Source organism: Epinephelus moara, chromosome 15, assembly GCF_006386435.1.
Source record: "Epinephelus moara isolate mb chromosome 15, YSFRI_EMoa_1.0, whole genome shotgun sequence".
In the NCBI taxonomy this organism is placed as follows: domain Eukaryota; kingdom Metazoa; phylum Chordata; class Actinopteri; order Perciformes; family Serranidae; genus Epinephelus; species Epinephelus moara.
This window is the reverse complement of record NC_065520.1, coordinates 1,137,347-1,157,842: the sequence shown is the minus strand read 5'-3', so window position 1 is coordinate 1,157,842 and position 20,496 is coordinate 1,137,347. Positions and strand designations below refer to the sequence as shown.

The 20,496-nt window shown below is 41.8% G+C and overlaps 1 protein-coding gene across 1 annotated transcript in view; it reads right to left on the bottom strand.

Annotated features, from left to right (window-relative positions):
- The window catches only part of LOC126401818 (neural cell adhesion molecule 2-like), a 532,851-nt gene that overhangs the window by 73,426 nt on the left and 438,929 nt on the right, over positions 1 to 20,496 (bottom strand). The window contains exons 9-11 of the mRNA XM_050063330.1: positions 8,502 to 8,652; positions 4,677 to 4,864; positions 1,788 to 1,884 (exon numbers count right to left, since the gene is read on the bottom strand). Coding sequence (XP_049919287.1) covers positions 1,788 to 1,884; positions 4,677 to 4,864; positions 8,502 to 8,652 — 436 coding nt within the window. The remainder of the gene's footprint in view (positions 1 to 1,787; positions 1,885 to 4,676; positions 4,865 to 8,501; positions 8,653 to 20,496) is intronic.

The window sequence follows — 20,496 nt, the reverse complement described above, 5'->3', positions numbered from 1 at the left end:
GCTCCTCCTCAGCTGTATCCCGGCAGCAGCATTAGCAGTGTCCCGGTACATAGCATTAGCAGCCGGCTTCTCCTCAGCTGTATCCCGGCAGCAGCGTTAGCAGCAGAGAAGCCAGACTTGCTCGAACGGTAAGGACGCGGCAACGCTGTACCTACGGCATAGGCTCTACATCAACATAGAGCCTACACCGTACCCCACACCGTATCCTGACATGCACCTCCCCAGATATGTAACTACACACTGTGGCAACGCAGACCTCCTGTCTATTTTTGTAAGCTGAAACCATTTCCCTCAGTGCAAACAAAGCTTTTATTTACTTTCACAGACAAGAAACAATAAATTGTGAAGACAATAAAGCCTCCACAGAAATAGCATTTTAAGTCTTTTGTGTGATTTATCCTGGCTTCATATGATGATTCATTCATACTTGCTAGGCTAACTTACACAATGTAAGGTGCCATAGGCTTGTGCTAATAATGTTAGCATGTTGTATTTCTTTGGAAAATGTGTTTAGTATAAGACAGTTGTTTTGTCGGTGAACCTTGTGAGTTGTAATGGAGCTGAATTTTGTAATGTTAGCTTTGTTAAATGTTGTTGCTGTTGCCCTTGGCTTCATGTGAGTAGAGGAAAAGTCCACTAGCTGCTAGGCTAATTTATACAATGTAAAATGCCATAGGCTTGTGCTAAAAACATTAGCATGTTGCATTTGTGGGGAAAATGTGTACAGCAAAAGACAAGTGTTTGTGTCTATGCAGAACACCATGTTGCACCGCAATGGGTTTTTTTTTCATATGGATCAGTGTATTGTGCTCATACTGCCACTAGATGGCACAAAAAAGTGTCCATGAACAAGGACAACAGATCTAAGTTGGGTAGAATGAAGTATAAGATCAAGGTACAAACCTCCTGAACAATGAACACTGAAGGAATTCTAACCTGGAGAAATTTCAGCTGGTTGCAAAGGGGATTTAGTGGCACCACTAAATGCCACTAAATCCCCTTAAATCTTACACACTGTTCCTTTAAAATATTTTTTAACTTTTTTAACTTTTTCACTCAGCTGCACCTTTCACTCGTCCTTGGACTTGTTTTAGTTGCAAACACATGTGCTCCTTTTTTCAGTTCACTTTGAAAGCATCAGTACGATAATTGTGTAAAGAAATTTCTAGTGGTTTAACTTTGAAGAGAGTGTGCAAAGAAGTGACGAGTCCTTCCACTGGAGATCATCTCTCCTCTGAGTCTCCACTGCTGACTCAAACTTTTACAACTACATGAGTGTGTGTTTCCTACTCTGTGTGTATGTGTGTATTTCTGCAGAATTGTAAGTGTCAGAACAACTTCCAAAACACATTGTTTCCTGCAAGACTACATATTAGGTCAGCTTTTTGCTCACTACTTTTCTCCTTAGCCAGAGCAATTCAATCTGCACTAAAGATAATTGGACTGCACTATTGTGTATTAGCCTGGGCTACCGTAAATTAGGGGGTACTTCAGTAAATAGCGAGGGGTATGGTAAATCAGCTAGCACTATTTGAGATTAGGCGAGGCTGAATAGGGGTTGGGAGTTGTAGTGGAATTTATCATCCTGAGAATTGCAAATAAAGCTATTACCATTAGTAGAGAGGTAGAGGGTTACAAAGCAGTTGAAGAGTTGGAGTTACTGTGAGAGCAGTGATTCGAAAGGTGTGGGATCCCTGACTCCACACATTCGGGACCTTAAATGAAGTCACCAATCTCATTAGAGCGGGTATAGGGGCCACGCAGTAGTGGCAATCCTGCACACTCACCTGCCTGGGCCAGGATGAACTCCTGGTATCGAACTCCAATGTTGTTCCTGGCTGTGCAGTTGTAGCGGCCAAAGTCCCTGTCAGACATAGGAGTCACCTAGAACCAGAGAGAAATATATATTTTTACAGATTTCTCTTGATACTGTCTGTTGCTATGCAAATAGTTTTGAAATTATTTTAAATCTGCTTTCATCTTTGTCAAGCTAAACGAAGTGAAAAATTACATTTATGCTGCACTAATCAAAATTTTCATAACAGCAACCGGCTAAATGACTGGTGTTGATTGTCGTGACACACCCACATGGATTATCATCTGACTCTGACATTTTAGCATCCTAAAGCTTATTGTTTCAGTTTACGACCACAAATTGAGCATATCATTAGTTCGGGCAGGACACAATGTCATCCCAGCTACATCAGCTGATATCGAACAGCCCCATCAACTGATGGGTCAGCTGCTTGATGGAAGGGAGTCAGCTGATAGATCACATGATTTCTTTCTATGCAACCAATTGGCAAATCTCCTTCAGGGCGCTCTATTTAAACAGCTCTGGCCTGCCTACTGTTCAACTTCAACTTCAACTTCACCCCAGCTCCTCCTTTTCATGTTGTGTCTGACTTATCAATGTCATTTCTGATTGTCAATGATGCCGCTCTATTCTGTTCCCGCGGGGTCTTTGCTGTTGCTCTCCCTGCCTTAGGCTTTCCTTGTAGGAGCATGGAAGGGCAGATAAGTTTGCTCTCTGCGCTTAGGCTTTCCTCATTTGCACGTGGAAGGGCAGAGAGGTGTGCTCTCTCTGCCTCAAGGCTTTCCACGTAGGTGCGTGGAAGAGGCTTTCTGCGTAGGCCAGAGGAAAGGCAGAGAGGCCCCAGGACAGAACCATATCACCAAATATAATACTGCAAATGGAAATAAAGTTTTCCTGACTGAACTTAACTAATTTGGTTCATTCTCATTAAGTTGTTTTAAAGTTTTAATCAAAACAGCTCTAATAAACCCCACCATATGCTTCCTGCCCAGTACCAAATGGCAGATAAACAACTAGCAGGTGAATATGGTGGAGCATTTAGCAGCTAAAGAGGCAAATACTTCTCTAACAAAGTTTGGTAGAGACTAGCCTGGGAACCAGATGAATCTGCCGGCTCATGTGTTATTATCTCTGGCAGATGCCTCTGGTCCCCCTCCGGTTCAGACATATTTCCACCCAACCTGGCCCACTTGGGGCAAATCATAACTGTTAATCTAATATGGTGCGAGCTTCATGCAATGACTTAAAACTTTTGGAGCCTTCGCACTCAATGCAACATATGTCATGATGTCATGTAGTGCCGTTGAGGCATTTTCAGGAACAACCAAGATGGCTGCAGCTGATGTGGAAGTTAACACTAATGTACGATTTTTAAATTGTGATGGCAAAAATACTTGTTCACAAACATACTGATGCTACATCATTTGAGCGCATTATGTTGTGGAATATAGAGACTCAAAACACAGGACTGGACAATAGAGGGTTTACTTGCAAGAAAGCCTAAGAATTGGTACATCATGACAATTTATAGTGTCAAAACAAGCAGTATCAGTTGACACACCTACAAACTTTCCAATACAAATTAAAAGGTTTTTCCTGTTATTCCGATAACCAGTTCTGGGAACAATTGCTTCTTCTCACGTAACCAAATTTGGTCAGGGTATGTCATGCCCTCTGGCTTAAGTCACGTCAGGTCATCTACATTGTAAACTCTGCACGCTAGGGGCCGCACACATGCCGTGTTTTTTGTGCCCGCAAATTCTTTTTTTTTTTTTTTTAATGTAGATGCACAGCAGGCGCACTCAAATGCCAGAGCCGTGCCATCGCATGCTCAGCTCGGAACGCAACATCACGCACCACGTGTCATGTGACAAGGAACAACCAATCACAGCCGACAGATATCTTTCCCTTCTTCCCTAAATATCAGTCTGTGATAAATATGGAAAAGTTGATCATTTTATTGCAGGGCTACCCAGAGCTTCACATATGTCGCACAGACGATAGGCCTACACACTTATGAACAGCACCTGGAAGAAGGTCAGCTCTGCACTCAAGATTTCAGGTAAATAGTCTATGATACCGTGCTTAGTAAGGATACTTAGCAACCTCAGATGCATGCTGCTGCTGCGCTCTTTTAAAGCTGGCTCAAAAAAGGCACAGAAGTAGCACCGAAACTACCAAAGAGGAAGAACAGAGCCATTGGATTTTGGCTGGACTGCAGCAAAGTGGGTACAAGCCCTATAAACGTGAAAGATAGCTGGTGATCTCATTATTAGTCTCCTTTTCCCTGCTGTTGGATGTTTTAATATATAGTTTTATTTCGCCAGCTGGCACTTACATATTCTGTTCAGCATTTGTGAACGCAACTCTATGCAGTTCGGTAAAGTTAGAAAGATATTCACATATTTGAACTTCCCAGATCAATAACTCATAAGCAAAACGTTGTTAAAACACCAACATGGCCTCTTTCCAACCACAGAGTCAGTTCAGCAACGAGCTACAACCTGATTTTCATCGTCTTTTGAACTGGACAATAACGTTGCTCTCTATGTGCAGCTGGCTGAGTTTGCAGAGTCTGTCCACAAAGTGCTCCACTGAAAAGAGATACTACAAAAATATTCTTTCTTATACAGTGCAGTGTTACCAAATTCACTTCACACACATATAATTATAGAACTCCTAAAATATGCTGGTTGTAAAAAAGGTGTTTGCTGTGCACATGACCATGATAGTACCACCTCCGCCTCATTTTGAGCCAGCAAAACCCAAGACTTGGAATGACTGTTGCTCCATATGGTGTGTGTACAGTGTGTGAACTTTCTCATGGTCTGTAATTGCTAGCAAAGTGACTTGTACCCACCTCCAGCACAGACTTGCCGTCTACACTGTGGACCCGCGTGTTGGCAGTTCCCTCTGCAGAGATGGTGAAGCGTTCTCTCCTCCACAGCATGGTGGCAGGAGGGTTGGACATCACGTCACAGCTTATGTTCACCGGGTTCCCTTCCCAAGAGTAATAGATGGTGTGGTTGGTCAGGAACTTCGGTATATCTGTCAGAAACATAAAGATATTATCTCTCAAAGATGCATCGTTTATATGGTAAATCAGCTAAAACAAGACATAAATTGCTAAAAGAATATTTGATGGTGTGTTTGGAATTTGTGGCAGCCAATTAAACACTCAAATCAAAGGTGAAGCTGTACTTCATGATCAAAGACATAAAATGACTTGCTGAGGCTTAACCCACAAATTCCTCGTAGAAAGAAGAATTTCATTAATGCTCCCCAAACGCCCTCTGCAATGTTAAAAAGAAAAACTTAATTGAAGCCACTGTGTTCAGGGGAAGTGGATCTCTGTTGCGATCATCTCCGCAAGAACAAAAATAAAGGATGCGAAGAGAAGCTCATTTGCCCCAGCAAATAAGAAGGGCAGTAATAGAGGATCGTGGCGGCAAGCTGTTGTGCGCATTTCTTTCGGCCCAGTCAGCCCAGCTCAGTCGGAGAGGCATTATGGTTGTTTTATGCTCGCTTGCAGGATTCCATTAAAGAGATTGATGCCTGGCTCTCTGTCACAGCCGAGGACGCGTTATCCCCCTGCAGCCTGCAGTGACTTAGTAAATGAGTTCATTAGTTCGGTGGCAGCGGCTGCCTCAGCCCCGCCACACTCCGACTCACAGCCTGTGTCTTCTCTGCAGAGCGGGACTGGAATCTGAGAGCAAGTTGTCAGCTGTGGCTCCGGCAAAACAAGTTTACAGTGTAATGACAGCGACTTTGCTTCATGGTTGGAGTGTGCATGCATGTGAGGGTTTTTTTTCTACATGGGGGCACCATTAAACTTTTTCCAAAATGTGTCGACTTTTCAATGCAAAATCCATGAACCCAAAAGTCACCTCAGCCAGAGGAGGAGAAAATTGGTTTCCACATGACAACAAAGATGCAGTATTCAATTTTTTACCCTCCCTGTCTCTCTGAGTACATTTGTTTGTCTGCCCTCTCTCTTTGTTGTTCCTCCGAGCGCCAAGGTGGGAAAAAAAAGAAGCAATTTCCATTGGTTCAGGCAACAGAGCCGCTCTCATAATGAACCTAATAATTCCGAGGCCAAAATGGAGATCTTTGCTTCAGAGCTCATTAGGCAGGGGATAGCCCGCCCCAAATAACCCCAAACAACTAGCGCTGAGGAATGGGCGCGCTCATCGGGAAGTAGGGGAGCTGTCGGCAGGGGTAAAGGCGACGCATGATATCCTCTCCCTAATTAACCCTTCTGAAGGCTGTGTGTGCGTGAGTGTGTGTGTGTGTGTGGTTTTGAGCGGGTGAGTTGTTTACAATAATATAATGATCTTCAGAAAGAAAAACAGCCACAGTGTGAAAAGAATTATTAGAACTAAGTGCGGTCGAACTTTTGAACTCAGTACAAGACTGTAGGGGTGCACGTGTTTCTCGCTAGGTTGCCGATTTGACTGCTTAAACGTGTGTTTTATTTTCACATTAAGGATCTGAAAGTCCTAATGGAAACGCAGAGAGTGTGGGAGTTAGTGGGGTTATATCAGGTCACCAAGGCCCCTTAAGCAACACTGTTATCTTATTTGCCCACAGACAATGTTACACATTTAGTTGCTTTACATTTGCAACTCTCGAGAAAAATAACAAGCACTTACATCTGCTCACTTAACTTCAGAATGTTGTTTCTTGTGCTGACATCAGTGTTGTAGTGTTGCATTTAGCAGAACATCTTGAATACAGTGAGTAATCTCAAAGAAAAATCAGTCTCTTAATTCAGTAAATTTAAAACACAGACATATCTTACTATATATCTTCTTACTATATAATGACGAAAACTGTGTGTCTGTGTGTCCGTTCCACGTTTTTCTCCTCATGGACTTGGCCAATCCATGTGAAATTTGGCACAGTGGTAGAGGGTCATGGGAGGATGCGAATGAAGCAATATTACATCAATTGGCCAAAGGGGGGCGCTATAGCAACCGATTGAAATTGCAAACTTTGAATGGGCATATCTCATGCCCTGTATGTCGTAGACACATGTAACTTTGCACAGAGAAGCCTCTCCTCATGAGGAACAAATTTGCCTCAAGAACCCATAACGTCCGGTTATATAGATTTTCCGCCATTTTGAAATTTTTGAAAAACACTTAAAATCGATCTCTTCCTAGGAAGTTTGACCGATCTGCGTGAAACTCGTCGAACATAATCTAGGGACCAATATCTAAAGTTCCCTCTTGGCAAAAGTTGGAAAACTTACTAAAACTGAGCTTCTATAAGGCAATGAATATTGCGGAGGGTGTGGCTCATCACATAAAGGTGTATAACATCTCAAGGGTTTCACCCATCACCACACAACTTTGTAGGCATATGACTACACATAATCTGAGGGGACCCCTCCATTATTGATCCAATCAAACAAAATGGGGGCGCTAGAGAGCTAATTTCTTATCTAGGCCTAACTGCCATATCGATTTCTGTTATGTACTTCATGGAATACATTGCTCTTCTTAATGGGTTCAGTTGACTATTTAATCTGCAATTTCCTATGACCTGTATCCCAAACACACACCATGTGAAACCGTAAGTGGGCAACTGTGCACTCAGTGGATATGGACTAGTTATACTCCAATTACTTGTTCATTACACCTTTGAAGTAAATAGAAATCATTTAAGGGTAAGTATAATATTTTTCAATCTGGAATCTATTTTCCCATGGTTTTGTGTCTAAATGACTAACCATGAATGAAGTAGGCTGCTACGTATGATATGAGATGAAACGGTACTGGAAGTGTCTGTGACTGTGAGACAGTAAAATGTTGTAAATGATACTCTGTAATCTTATAAGGGAAAATATAGAAACACTGAAAACACTAAAGTTCACCATTGGCCAAGACTTACAACACATGTAGGTATCACAAGGCTATATGTGACAGTATAGACATTTTTTGCTACTAAGTTGGATGATGATGAAACTACTCTGAATAGTGTCACGTAAAACACATTACCATGATGCCAGACTGTTTCTGCTACTGAAGTAATGGGTGGAAAAGTTGCTTAGTTAATGACTGATGAGGTCTTTGTGATCGAAATGTTGCATATATAATAACAGGAGCCAATTAACAGACAGATTTGTCCATGGATACTTTTTCCTTAAGTGATCTGATTGGTAGTGATGGCCAAATGAAGCCTCATGAAGCATTTTCTTTATTTTCTGAGCCCACTAGATGGCGCTTTTTGTTCATCAAAAGGTTGAAAGCACACTGAATTGCCATTCTTTGAGCCTCTCTCTTTAAGCCATGAGTGCCATCTAGTGGGCTCAGAAAATAAAGAAAATGCTTCATGAGGCTTCATTTGGCCATCACTACTGATTGGTCGGAGGTCAGGCTGTTAACAGATTATGATCCAATAGCTGTACTGAAAACCCTGAGTTACCCCTTAAGTTACCTCGCTAACTCCAAATAATGCTTCGTAGTACAGGCCACAGGTTGAAAAATACCAAACTTACACTTTAAGTATTGCCCTGTAGAAAAAAAAATCTATTACTGATTTTGTTTGAATCAGGAAAGTCAGCTTTGTGAAATGTGTAGTCTTGTTCACACCTGTAGCACAGCCTCAGAGGTGTTTCCCCTTAACTTCCCTTATTAGACCTCTGTCCTTAAACACCTGATCAGACAATAAACATACTCACACTCAATGTCCAGGAACATGCTCTTCTGATGACCTCCGATCCTGCTCAGCGCTTCGCAGTCAAATCGACCCAAGTCTGCAAGCCTCACGCCGCTGATGGTCAGCACCGACTTGCCGTGACGACCACGGACTTCAAAACGTCCATCCTGACTCTGAAAAAACAAAACCAACAAACATATACAAATTGTTGTTATTCTCTTCTGTTAAGGTACCAAAAAAGAAAAGGTCAGAAATTGTAGCTACAAGGTTTATTTGTGGAGCGTCTTGGGTGATAAAGAATTGGCATTTACATCCCTGTAATTTCCACACACTTAATGCCCTTAATAAGTGGCTTGGTGTGTAAACGTCTGATCAAAATCAACCCAAACACAACATTTGTAACCTGACAGAGCAGCTAATCAGATAGACCTGCGCTGCTGAAACAGGAGGGAAAGATTATAGTTGTTAAGTTTAATAAGGCAATTTATTTGACATTATATTTAAAGAATTTGCCACATCCGTACTTGCTATTGTGTAAAGCTGGATTGAGATATGAAGACAGGAACACATAGCAAACATCCTGCCACCGCTGTCCCCAAGTAATTTACAGAAAGTTCTTCATCTAACTTGGAGCAACTGAGTGTCAGCCCCCCTTGATCCATCCTGACCCCCCTTACAGGCAACCGTCACTTGTCACACGGAGTCGGGGTTAATGCAATAAACTGTTGATTTATTACAAGGTCATTACATCTGTATGAAGACAGATTGTATCAATTTGAAGCAACGGGTCAATTACAGCAGACGAGGCTATCATTCCAGTAATCGACATTCACTCGTAATGAGAAAAAACACCCCAGGAGCATCTTTGTTGCAGACTCTACGTGGCTGTAGCCTCCAGACTGTTACCTAACAGATAACCTTTAGTTACCCCGAAGAAACTACTTCTCAGAGGTCCTGCCTGTGATGCGTTTAAGATCTGCAGAAAGGCTTTTGTTTTAATTGGAGTCCACAGTCCAAAGGCATACAGGTTAGGTTACATGGTGACTCTAAACTGGCTGGAGGTGTGAATGTAAGAGTGAATGGTTGTCTGTCACCTGTGTCAGCCCTGTAATAGTCTGGCCCCGCCTATAGCCCAATATCAGCTGGGACAGGCTCCAGCCCCCTGTGACCCCTAACAGGATAAGCGGTTACAGAAAATGAATGAATGATTGAAAGGATACAGTGACGCCCCCATAAATTTTTCATAGGGGTGGCCAGATTGGGCCAGTGAAAATCTTGGGGTGGCACACATAACCTAAAGCCATAACTGAATTTCAGGGTTTCGATTATGTTATCGGTTAGTTGAAAATTATGCAAATAGGCCTACGAAGAGTTCAGAAATTGCTGATATACTTTTGTTTCTTATTTCACAGTAAATATTACTAATTATCAAATGTACATAGACTAATGAAGGTAACATAAACATTTTAAGTTCCACAACAATCCTATTTCAATACATTTTGGACTCGAGAAGTGTGGACTCAAGTCACAAATTCAATGGCTTTCAACTCGTCTTGAGAAAAGAAAACAAAAAAAACAACAACTTAATAATCAACTTAGACTTTAACACCAATGACTCGTGACTTCACTTGGATTTGAGCCTTTTGACTTGAAAACACTTGGTATCTGTTAAGTGTCTATACATGTTAGGCGATTGATTGTTCTTCAAATGGGCTGGTTGTCCTATTCCTTAAAAAACAAACAAATATAGAGCTTTTATTTGAATACATTGATTGTAAGGAACAAAACCACAACTGGGAAGAAGCCTTCTCAAGTTTAGGGGAGATTTGTGGGTACTCTGAACCAATTTTCAGTCAGATATCTTGAGGTGAGAGGTCAAGGGACCTCTTTAAAAAAACACCATGCCAGTTGGTCCCACGCCAAAATTTAGCCTAAATTGTGAATGTTATTTTGCCCCCTTCCCAAACAAGCTATGCTGACATGGTTGGTACCAATGGATACCGAAGGTTGTCTAGTTTCTCAAGATACCACTTGATTCATACTATCTTAAAAAATGAGTGCTTCACAGAATTTTAAAGACAGCTCAGTCAGGACCACTTTCGCCAAAGAAAACTTTATTTCCATTTGCAGTATTATATTTGGTGGTATGGCTCTGTTCTGGGACCACGTTTGCCTTTCCTCTGGCCTACGCAGAAAGCCTTGAGGCAGAGAAAGAGCACAACTCTCTGACCTTCTGCGTGCCCACATGGAAAGCCTAAGGCGGAGAGAGCAAACCTCCCTGCCCTTCCATGCGCCTACATAGAAAGCCTAAGGCAGGGAAAGCAGCAGAGAGGAATCATATTATCTATCAGCTGACTCCCTTCCATCAATCAGCTGCTCCATCAGTTGATTAGGCTGTTTGAGCTGAGCTGATGTAGCTGGGATGTGAGCTGAGCTTGACATCGTGTCCTGCCTGAACTAACACTATGCTCAATTTTTGATTTGGGGCTGAACTGTCCTTTAAACACCATCAGTTTCCTTGTCATAATATCAGCTTTGCTGTTGAAGCATATGGTCAGAAACTGGTAATTACATGACCTCTTGTATGACATGAATACAGCTTTACTCTGATAAAGCTTATCAGGAATTGAAGTTATAGACTTCCTGCAGCAATTTGTTGCATACACTGTCAGATGCTGCAAAAACAAGAATCTCTCTAAATACAGCTGTAGCAACAAAAAAACCAAAAGCATTGTGGGGTATCCCTGTACTTAATGGGCTTACTGGGAGCCTAATTTGACTCTCAGCTTCAACTGTCTTTTGTTTTGTTTTTAGTTCTAATTCCTTTATTAGGAGCAAACTCACAATACTAATTTGAGTGTAATCCTACATTAACTCGCAGGCCTTGAGCTAAATAACTTCTCTTCTATTTTTACTCTATTAAATCTGTTTATCCAAGTTGACTTAATTGACTAATTAGAAGGCAACAATGTGGGGAAAGCAAGTCAGATAGATGTTTTAGTCATCAAAAGTCACGATAAACAATTGTATATTGTTTTAACGCCACAAAGCTTCTGCACAGCGTGTGTCTGCCCCTCATGTCATTTCCTGATGGTGCTTATAAAACATGTCCATGTCAGCAGTCTCCTCATAAAAAGATCTGCTTCTTAGATTATACAAGCCAGTCCATTGCAGCGTTACTTAGCAGTGATAGTGTAATCATGATATGTTGCTGCTAGTACTGATATCCATTTTTTTTGGTTCACAGAGGCTTCAAGAGCCCAGGATAGATTGCAACCCTAATGTATGCCATGTGCTGTTTGGTGAGTACTTACATTGAAAATACCCCACGGCACTCTCAGACTCTATGAATAATAAGAAGAACTCAACTAAAACTGTGTTTCCTATTCATGGCGGTGCCTCGTCTGTGGAAAGAGAATGTCAAAGCAACTTCTTCATTACACATTTATACTGAAGAAGAAACAATGAAGCAAACAAAAGCTTCAGTAGTCCGTGTTCATCATGTTTATCATCTGGTTTACTGAAATAACATGGATACAGGGTGTTTTTGTTGTTTTTTTTTAGGTTTTTTTTTAGAAAGGGTCCTCCATGAATAGGAAAAAGTATAAAAGAATAAAATAAAAAAATAAGTACTTCAAGATAAAAGATGAAGATGGCATTGTTTGAATGATTTATCCAGTGTATCTAATCCCTCCTCCCCCAGTGAAAGTAATTTTAGACTATCATTAAATGAGCTTAGCGTTAGTTAAGGCAAGACACGATGTCACATCCCAGCTACATCAGCTGATCTCAAACAGCCCAATCAACTGATGGAGCAGCTGCTTGATGGAAGGGAGTCAGCTGATAGATCACGATTCCATTCTATGCAACCAAACCAATCCTTCAGGGCACCAAATTTAAACAGCTCTGGCCTGCCTACTGTTGCTGCTTCCTCTCCAAATGGCTTTGCAGCCCGCCTCCACCCCAGCTCCTCCTTTTCATGCTGTATCTGACTTATTAATGTCATTTCTGTTTGTCATTGAAGCTGCTCTGTTCTGTTCCCGGGGTCTTTGCTGCTGCTCTCTCTGACTTAGGCTTTGCTCATTTGCATGTGGAAAGGCAGAGAGGTTTGCTCTCTCCACCTGAGGCTTTCCACGTTGGTGCATGGAAGGGCAGAGAGGTCCCAGAACAGAGCCATACCACTAAATATAATACTGCAAATGGAAATAAAGTTTTCTTTGACTAAAGTGGTCCTGATTGAGATACGTATTTTTCCTGTTACCTGTTGTGCTATTTATCAATGTAGATTGTTTTGAGTTGCAGAGTGTTCAAGATGTCTGCCTTCTCTTCAGTATTATATAAAAATATACTTATTAAAACTTGAATATATTGTGCAGTATATGAAATACAATTATCAAAAAATGTCAAGTTATTCTACTTTCAAAGAGGGAGCTAAAATATGATTAAATAATCATCCCTGACCTGTTATAAAAACTTTACTTCATGGGTTTGCTGAAAGGGTAATCCTGACTATGACCATACAAAAGTTCATATGGCTTTATTGTACATTTCTCGAGGAATATAAAGGTAAAGTCACCTTGTATTACAATAAAGCATATTCATAATTTCCTTACATTAGACATTTCATTTTAAAAAAAAAAAGATAGATACACATATATATATATATATATATATATATTTGTATACAATTTTGAAAGGATACCTGTCCAGGATTATGCTGACTTTGTCCACATCAAATTTCATGTGATTTTACTGTAGCGTTTTTAATTAACCAGACTCTAACCGAAATTTAAAGGTAAAGTCAGCTCAAATTACATTACAACATTCAATAGCAGGATCAAAGAGGAAAAATATTAGTGTCGATGCCACTCTCATGCCTGCGCCCTTCGAACGACGTTACATCCTTAACGTTAAGTTACATAATTAATGTAAAGTTACAAATATTTGACTTTTCGTTACTCCCAGCGCAGTAGTAACGTGTTTGCAGCCTTCCAAAATACGTGGGTTATGCACAAATTACTAGCTAATCATTACGCAGGATACTTTTCTTTTCTTACTTTTACTTTTCATGGGAAAACATACAAACATTGAATGAGAACAGCCTGCTGTATGCTGAAAATATTGCAGCAGACACTTAGCTTAGCTTAGCATAAAGGCTGGAAACAGTGGGAAACAGCTAGCCTGGCTCCAATCAGAGGTAACAAAATTCGTCTGCCAGCACCTGTAAAGCTCACTTATTAACACTTTACATCTTCTTTGTTGATTCTTGTTGTCACCATGAGGTTGCCAGGCAACAAACAAAGAAGTCCCTGCTCCCTGCCAAGAACTGAAATGTCTGTTATATATAGAGAGATAACACGTAGGCTACAGCCAAGTAGTTGCCCTTCTTCTACTTTTTGACCTCTACATCACTGTGTCTGCATGTATGTTTCTTTGTGCCGGTGTCTACTTGTGTATATTTGCATATTTATAAGTAAGTGTGTGGTATCTGTTGATTTGTGTGCACATTCTGCACACCTTCGCCATAGATTTCTCCTGTAAATCAATGCACATCCAGCCCCTTCTAATGCCTCCCTGCCTCTGCTAATACTCATTATGTGTGTAAGCCTCATAAGCCCCGGCCTTGAGGCCCCCTCTTTTGAATCATACTCTCTTTACGTTGTCGCTCTTGGACTGCTCCGGCATTGTCCTGTTTAGAATAGCTTATCTTTGCTCTTATCACTGCAATACTATCAACCAATGGGGTGGAGCGGCTTTAAAGGCTCTGTTCTGGTGTCTTTGTGCTGCCACTGCACACTTGCTTGTTTGCCTCGCCAGCTGAGGTCAATGGGATCGGGAGAGTGTGCTTTGAATAGGAATGCTAGAGAATGGAGGGGATGAGGGAGGAGGAGAAGGAGAGGAAATCTTCCAGGAGGGAGCTTCTGAGTCAGGAAATTACTCGCTACCCCCCCTCCCTAACACCCCTTCTCGGCCAACTGACAGGGTCTGTCTCGAGACCAACTCAGCCCCTAAAGCACAGCCTGTTTGATATGCAGCTCAGTCCATCGACAAGGCAAGCGGCCAGTGGCGAGTCACATACACACCCTTGGATGCACACAGGCACATGCATGTTCCTGCAACTGTGTGCGTACTCACACATACTGTATACATGTGAGCAGTAGGCAAGGAGATAAAGGGCAAAGAAATGTGGAAGTTGAGGGAATAGAGGAGATGAAAGGACAAGCAGGTGAGCAAAAGGAGGACGGAAATATGAAATGATATGAAATCCAGTCCCTATCTGATCCATAAGATCTCAAAAAGGAGAATAGCTGTGGTTGCAGCGAACATGTGAAGCGGCATCTTGAATGCAATCTTTCAAATGGGATTCTGGAGACTGTGTTACTTCACTCCAAATGCTGGAGAATTTTCAGATATTAAAAATGTCAGCTGTAAATGTCAGCCAGGCTGGAAACACACTGTAGTCTAATTCTGGAGAGCATTGCTTATTCAGTTTGGCGTTGGGGCTGAACACGGGGTGTTCATATTTGCACCACAATGATTACCGTATCACCTCATCCTCATGACAACAACAAAATGACATTTAATAATGGCTTTCTGGTTCAAGGAAATGGAGGCCAACACAGGGCGGCAGCGGCAAATCCTGGGCTAAACATTACTATTATCTATTTTCCCTTGGATTTTGCAGTGCAGTGTGCAGCTTTTGTGACCAGGTGTCAAATAGAGAACAAAACAATAATCTGGGTGAGGGTGTGGGAGTCGGCTTTTTTCAAGGTATAATTGCCAAATGCCTTTTGATAAGAGCTCCAATCAACACAAATACACCTGCAAGCTTGATGTCTGAATAGCAGAGGGAAAGGTTAAAAAGTTCTTCAAAAGTCTGTTGAGTCACAAACAGTGAGTCAATCTTTGCAACAGCTGTCTGAGCAAAAGTACGGGGACCTGGTCTGAAAGGAACAGCTCACTCCAAAATCAAAATTTCATATTTTTTCTCTTACCTGTAGTGCTATTTATCTGAGGCAGGGGACCATGGTCTGACAATTGTGAGATATAGACAAATATTTGTGGGCCTACGATAAAAAACACAATAAACAGGTTAGCAAAACAAACACAATTGGGTGCGATTAAGTTGCTTCAACGGGTGCAAATTAACACACCGGAGCTGGTAGACACACCTGCCGGTTCCTGGTCTGCCGGTCAGCTACAGCAGCACAGCAGAGTTATGCATAAGAACAGGACTGTGTGCCGGTGTTTCTCTACAGTTGTAGGGGATGTGAATGGAAACATCCAACATATACTAACATCACCCAGATGTGCCGATCACCAGGATGAGTAAAAAGCAGACCAGAGGCCAGCTCCTTATCCCCACTGCTTTCAGGCAGTCTTAGGACACAAAAGCAGAATGGCATACGTTGCAGACGTTGCAGGTGTACTAATGGAAACACACTGAACATAACACACAGTACGGCATCACCCAGATTTGCGGATCACTGGCAGCATCCTTCTTGTAGCGTACAATGAATGACATGACAAGACACAACATCCTTCAGGGGATATTTTTTCTGGTGGCACACTGGCGGCACAGTGGAGCAGTGTCGAAAAATGAAATGAAAAATGATAGCAATATCTCTTTCTAGAAGTTATGACCAAGTTACTCAAGACAATCCACAGACCTTGTTGTGAGAAGTTTCATGTAGGAATGATTTGCTTTCTCCAAAACTACACCCGCCAACTGAATCGCTGCACAGAAAGAAGCATGCATCTACTGCTAGCTCACCTAGCACCACAGAGCTAGCTAATGTTACAGCTCAGCCCTGGAGGATACCATCAATGTTTACATCTCGTGCTGTCGCAAGCTCAAGCCTTTCAGCACAAGCAGATGCACAGTTCCTTCTGTGTGGTGATGTGCCAGGAACAGGTGATTCGCAGGTGTCTTTATTTAATGTCCAGGTTTGATTCTTGGTAAAAAAAAAAAAAACAGAACATGCGGATTGGATTACAGTTTGTGATCAGTGTTGTTGTTACAGCCACTGATATCCTGTTTGAAATAGATGTGGCACGGAGGTCGTCGAGTTAAATATCCAGTGCCTGTACAGTGGCTTGCAGGATGCTAGTCCAGCTGGTGCACATTTGTTCTCCATCTTTCCTCAATATTTATTGATGTTTACATTTGAAAACCTCGACCTGGCTGGCTGGCAGTTAGCTAGCTATAAACTGGAAGAAGAAGAGTTTACAGACTGGTGAGCTGATTTCTTCATCCTGAAGAGTGACTCTCAGCCATGCGTCACCACCGATCAAAGCCAATCACAAAAAGCAGGAGTGCATTATAACTTGTTTGGGACAAGAAACTTGGGACTTGAGTGCAAAGACCTGAGACTAAAGCCCAGGTAAGACCAAAGAATCTTGATGAGATGAGTTGAAACAAGCAACTGCTGGCAATGCGGCAATGCGTTTGCAATGTTCTAAAAACTTGCCGGTTCACATCTCTACAATTTGATGAGACGTTGTATCATCTCTATGCAACAGCCCTCTGTACCTCTGCTCTGATTGGCAGCTAGGTTTATTTTGTGGCTGAATATAATTCATAGCTTCTTAAAATATGAATAAGGATAGTGATAGTGAGATACTGGCTACAGTTGTATTTGTAGTAGTGATGAAACGGTGAAAAACAGAAAACGAGCATCACATGGACTGTACTCATAATAAATACGCCCCAATAATATAAGTAAGCAACACTTATTAGTTAGTCAATGAGAATGTGTGTGTGAGGGGGCCTAAGCACATACAGCGAGCAGCAGCAGCATCGACCACCGTCTGACACCAGCACACATGAGGACAGAAACAGAGGGCTCAGCTGGGATGGAGCACCTGCCGCAGCAAGCAAGCACGCCATCTGACGTCATTTTGACTTGACCAGCAGACTTCACTACAAACCTGTTGAAACAGGTTAGGTGCCTTATGTTATAAGACCAGCCACTGGTGATTTGACCAGTGGAGTTGCAGGTGACACCATCAGCCAGCTTGAGTCTAACTTAGATGGCCAGTTCACACTGCTGCAACTTTTCTCTGTGACGTTCTAAAACGGTTTTGTCTCGTTGTGGATCTTTGGTCCGAGCTGGACTATGCAACCAGCTGAAAAAAGCACTGGGCCAAGGTTCAATAAACTAAGGCAGTGCGGTACGCCTTGCTCTGTCTGATCACCGCTTTAGCAGTTGGGACCAGATGTCTAACGCCAGTAGCTCTTTAGCTTTGGATGTTTTGCCTGACCAGACCAGGATACAGCGTGCTTTGCTAAGTGAAACAATACCACAGGAGCGAAACAATACCCTGTACTCAAATCCTACCTCGCTCAATAATTAAATTCCAGGAACTGCATCCCATTATGTTCTCTTACCGAGGGTCAAGGTGTTAGTTGGCAAAGAATGAGAAGAATGGAAGCAACATTATGCAGTGAGTAAAACTAAGCCCTCTGAAGCTTAATGTCTCTCAACAAGAGAGAAGTGTGTGCAGACTGGATATGCAGATTGGAGAGCAAATTGAGAGAGGAACATCCTGCCTTAAACCTAAATGACTGTGGCCATCCATCATGCCTCGTGCTGCTCAAGTCGTGTTTGTCTTTGCGTATGTTTAGGTGTGTTGGTTTGCACTACGCATTTCCATAATTGCATTTGCTGTGGGAAGAGAAGCACTTACTCTCATTTTCGGCTGTGATTTATCAACCCGAGCGATTCGAGCCAATGCACACATTCATTTATCTCAGCGGTGACCTTTTTTGCGAGCAAAAGAACGGCTGCCATCTTTGTTTTTTTTTGTTTTTTTTTTGGTCTGTGAAAGCTTCAGTCCCCTCTTGCCGGGGAAGCTGTGATGGAAGTGCATATGGTTTTGACATTGATGGCAGCTCGTTCGAGAATAATTACTTTCCCGAGAAAATGCGGCTGCAGCTCATTCAATTTCTGATTTGTGAGGCTGTTCTCACGGACAAAGTGAATAATGGATGCAGAGAGAGAGAGAAAAAAAAAACACACAACACAAGCTTAGTGTCTCCACATTTTCTTTATTTGGATTACATACAAATGTCGCCGAGTCAAAGGGAGGCAGAAACCAAAGTGTAAATTGAAAGTATTAACGTTTGCCCTGAAAACTTCAAGGTTCTTGCCACTTCTTTGTGCCGAGAGCTAATCAAAATAAACGCGCATGCTGATTTCCCTTGAGATAATAATCTCAGCAAAGTCGAGAGATTTAAACACTGCTTGTAAAAAACACAGACCAAGGTGAGTGTGCATGTATTGTTTGAGCGCAGCTTTGATTAAAAGACTCTTTGAGACACTTCATATCAGCTATAGTATGAAAAAGCAAATGCACTGTACAAGTAGGCATTCTGCCTTCTGTATATAACATGAGCTCTCCACTCTAGAGTCAAAAGCAAGGACGAGGCTCAATCATCTACTCAATGTAAACATCACAGCGTCTGCCTTTAGACAACCCATGAGCAGCTCTGCTAGCAATAAAGGACTCTAATTGCAACATTTCATGTATGGCAGATGGGAATGATTATGTCTGCTTTTATTTTTATGAGCACATATACAAGTAATTACCTGTTAATGTCAGCTATTTCTTTTAGTGCGCAACCAGACTAAGCACAAACAGTCCAATTTTCTCCACATAAATAAAAATAGTGACATCTTAATGGTCATCGTGAGGACAAACGCAAAAGAAAAACATTTTTGGGCTTTAATGTCTTGGTCTTCAAGTGTGAGTCGAGGTGGTTTTAGGACATCTTTGTTTTATCTAAACCTTTCAAAACCTCATTAGTGAAGCTCAGTGACAGCAGATGAAAAGAGGGTTGCATTTGAAGTTGACATTTGGCAAATACAAGGTTTTTACGGGAGAGTAATGGCCTATTCAAAGACACATTTCAAACTATGCAAAGACATTGGCATTGTATTATGTAGATGGCATTCAGGATGAATAAAATATAGTTTGCATACTTGCCAATATACAGAGGCTGGACTAAATAACATGAACTGCAATTAACAACTGAGTGAAGGTAAAGTTCATTTATCTGTTACTCCCTAAGCCCGGCATCTTCCACTCATATATTTCCCCTCTATGGCTATCAGCTACCCCTGATCCTTCTAATATACACTGCTCAAAAATTAAGGGGACACTTAAATCACACATCAGATCTTGATTAATTAATTATTTAAGTTGAAAATCTTCACTGATGTGCATTGTATAGTTTGTTGAGAACAAAATGACGTAACGTGCCTGTGGATATTCTCATTCATCCAGGTCATAGTTATCTCAAGACAATTGAATCGAACGCAACTGGACTTAGTTTTGTCTTAGAAGACGTTTCACCTCTTATCCAAGAGGCTTCATCAGTCCATGCTTGTCTGACTAGGCTGGAACTAGTCTGACAAACTGGTGTGTAAGGTCTTTTGGGTGTACCAGTCTTTGTCTGAGTGTGTTACTGGGTTTGAAATACACAGGGATGCGGTGTTTGCTGAAAATCCTCCCGAGTTTTTCAGATACTCCAGACACATAGGGGATGACAATGTTATTGCGTTTGCTCTTTTCTTCCTCACCCACCTTGTTCTTTCTGGAACAGGCTGCTGATTTCACAAAGGTCCAACTGGGGTAACCACAAGTTTTTAGAGCCTCCCTCAGATGTTCATGCTCCTTCCCTTGGGCCTGAGTGCTGGTAGGTATAACTGATAACTGGTAGAATTGAACAGTAAGTATTGGTCTGTGTGAGTGGGTTTCCTTCCTCCACATTGGGGTATACAGGAAACCCACTCACACAGACCAATACTTACTGTTCGATTCTACCAGTTATCAGTTATACCTACCAGCACTCAGGCCCAAGGGAAGGAGCATGAACATCTGAGGGAGGCTCTAAAAACTTGTGGTTACCCCAGTTGGACCTTTGTGAAATCAGCAGCCTGTTCCAGAAAGAACAAGGTGGGTGAGGAAGAAAAGAGCAAACGCAATAACATTGTCATCCCCTATGTGTCTGG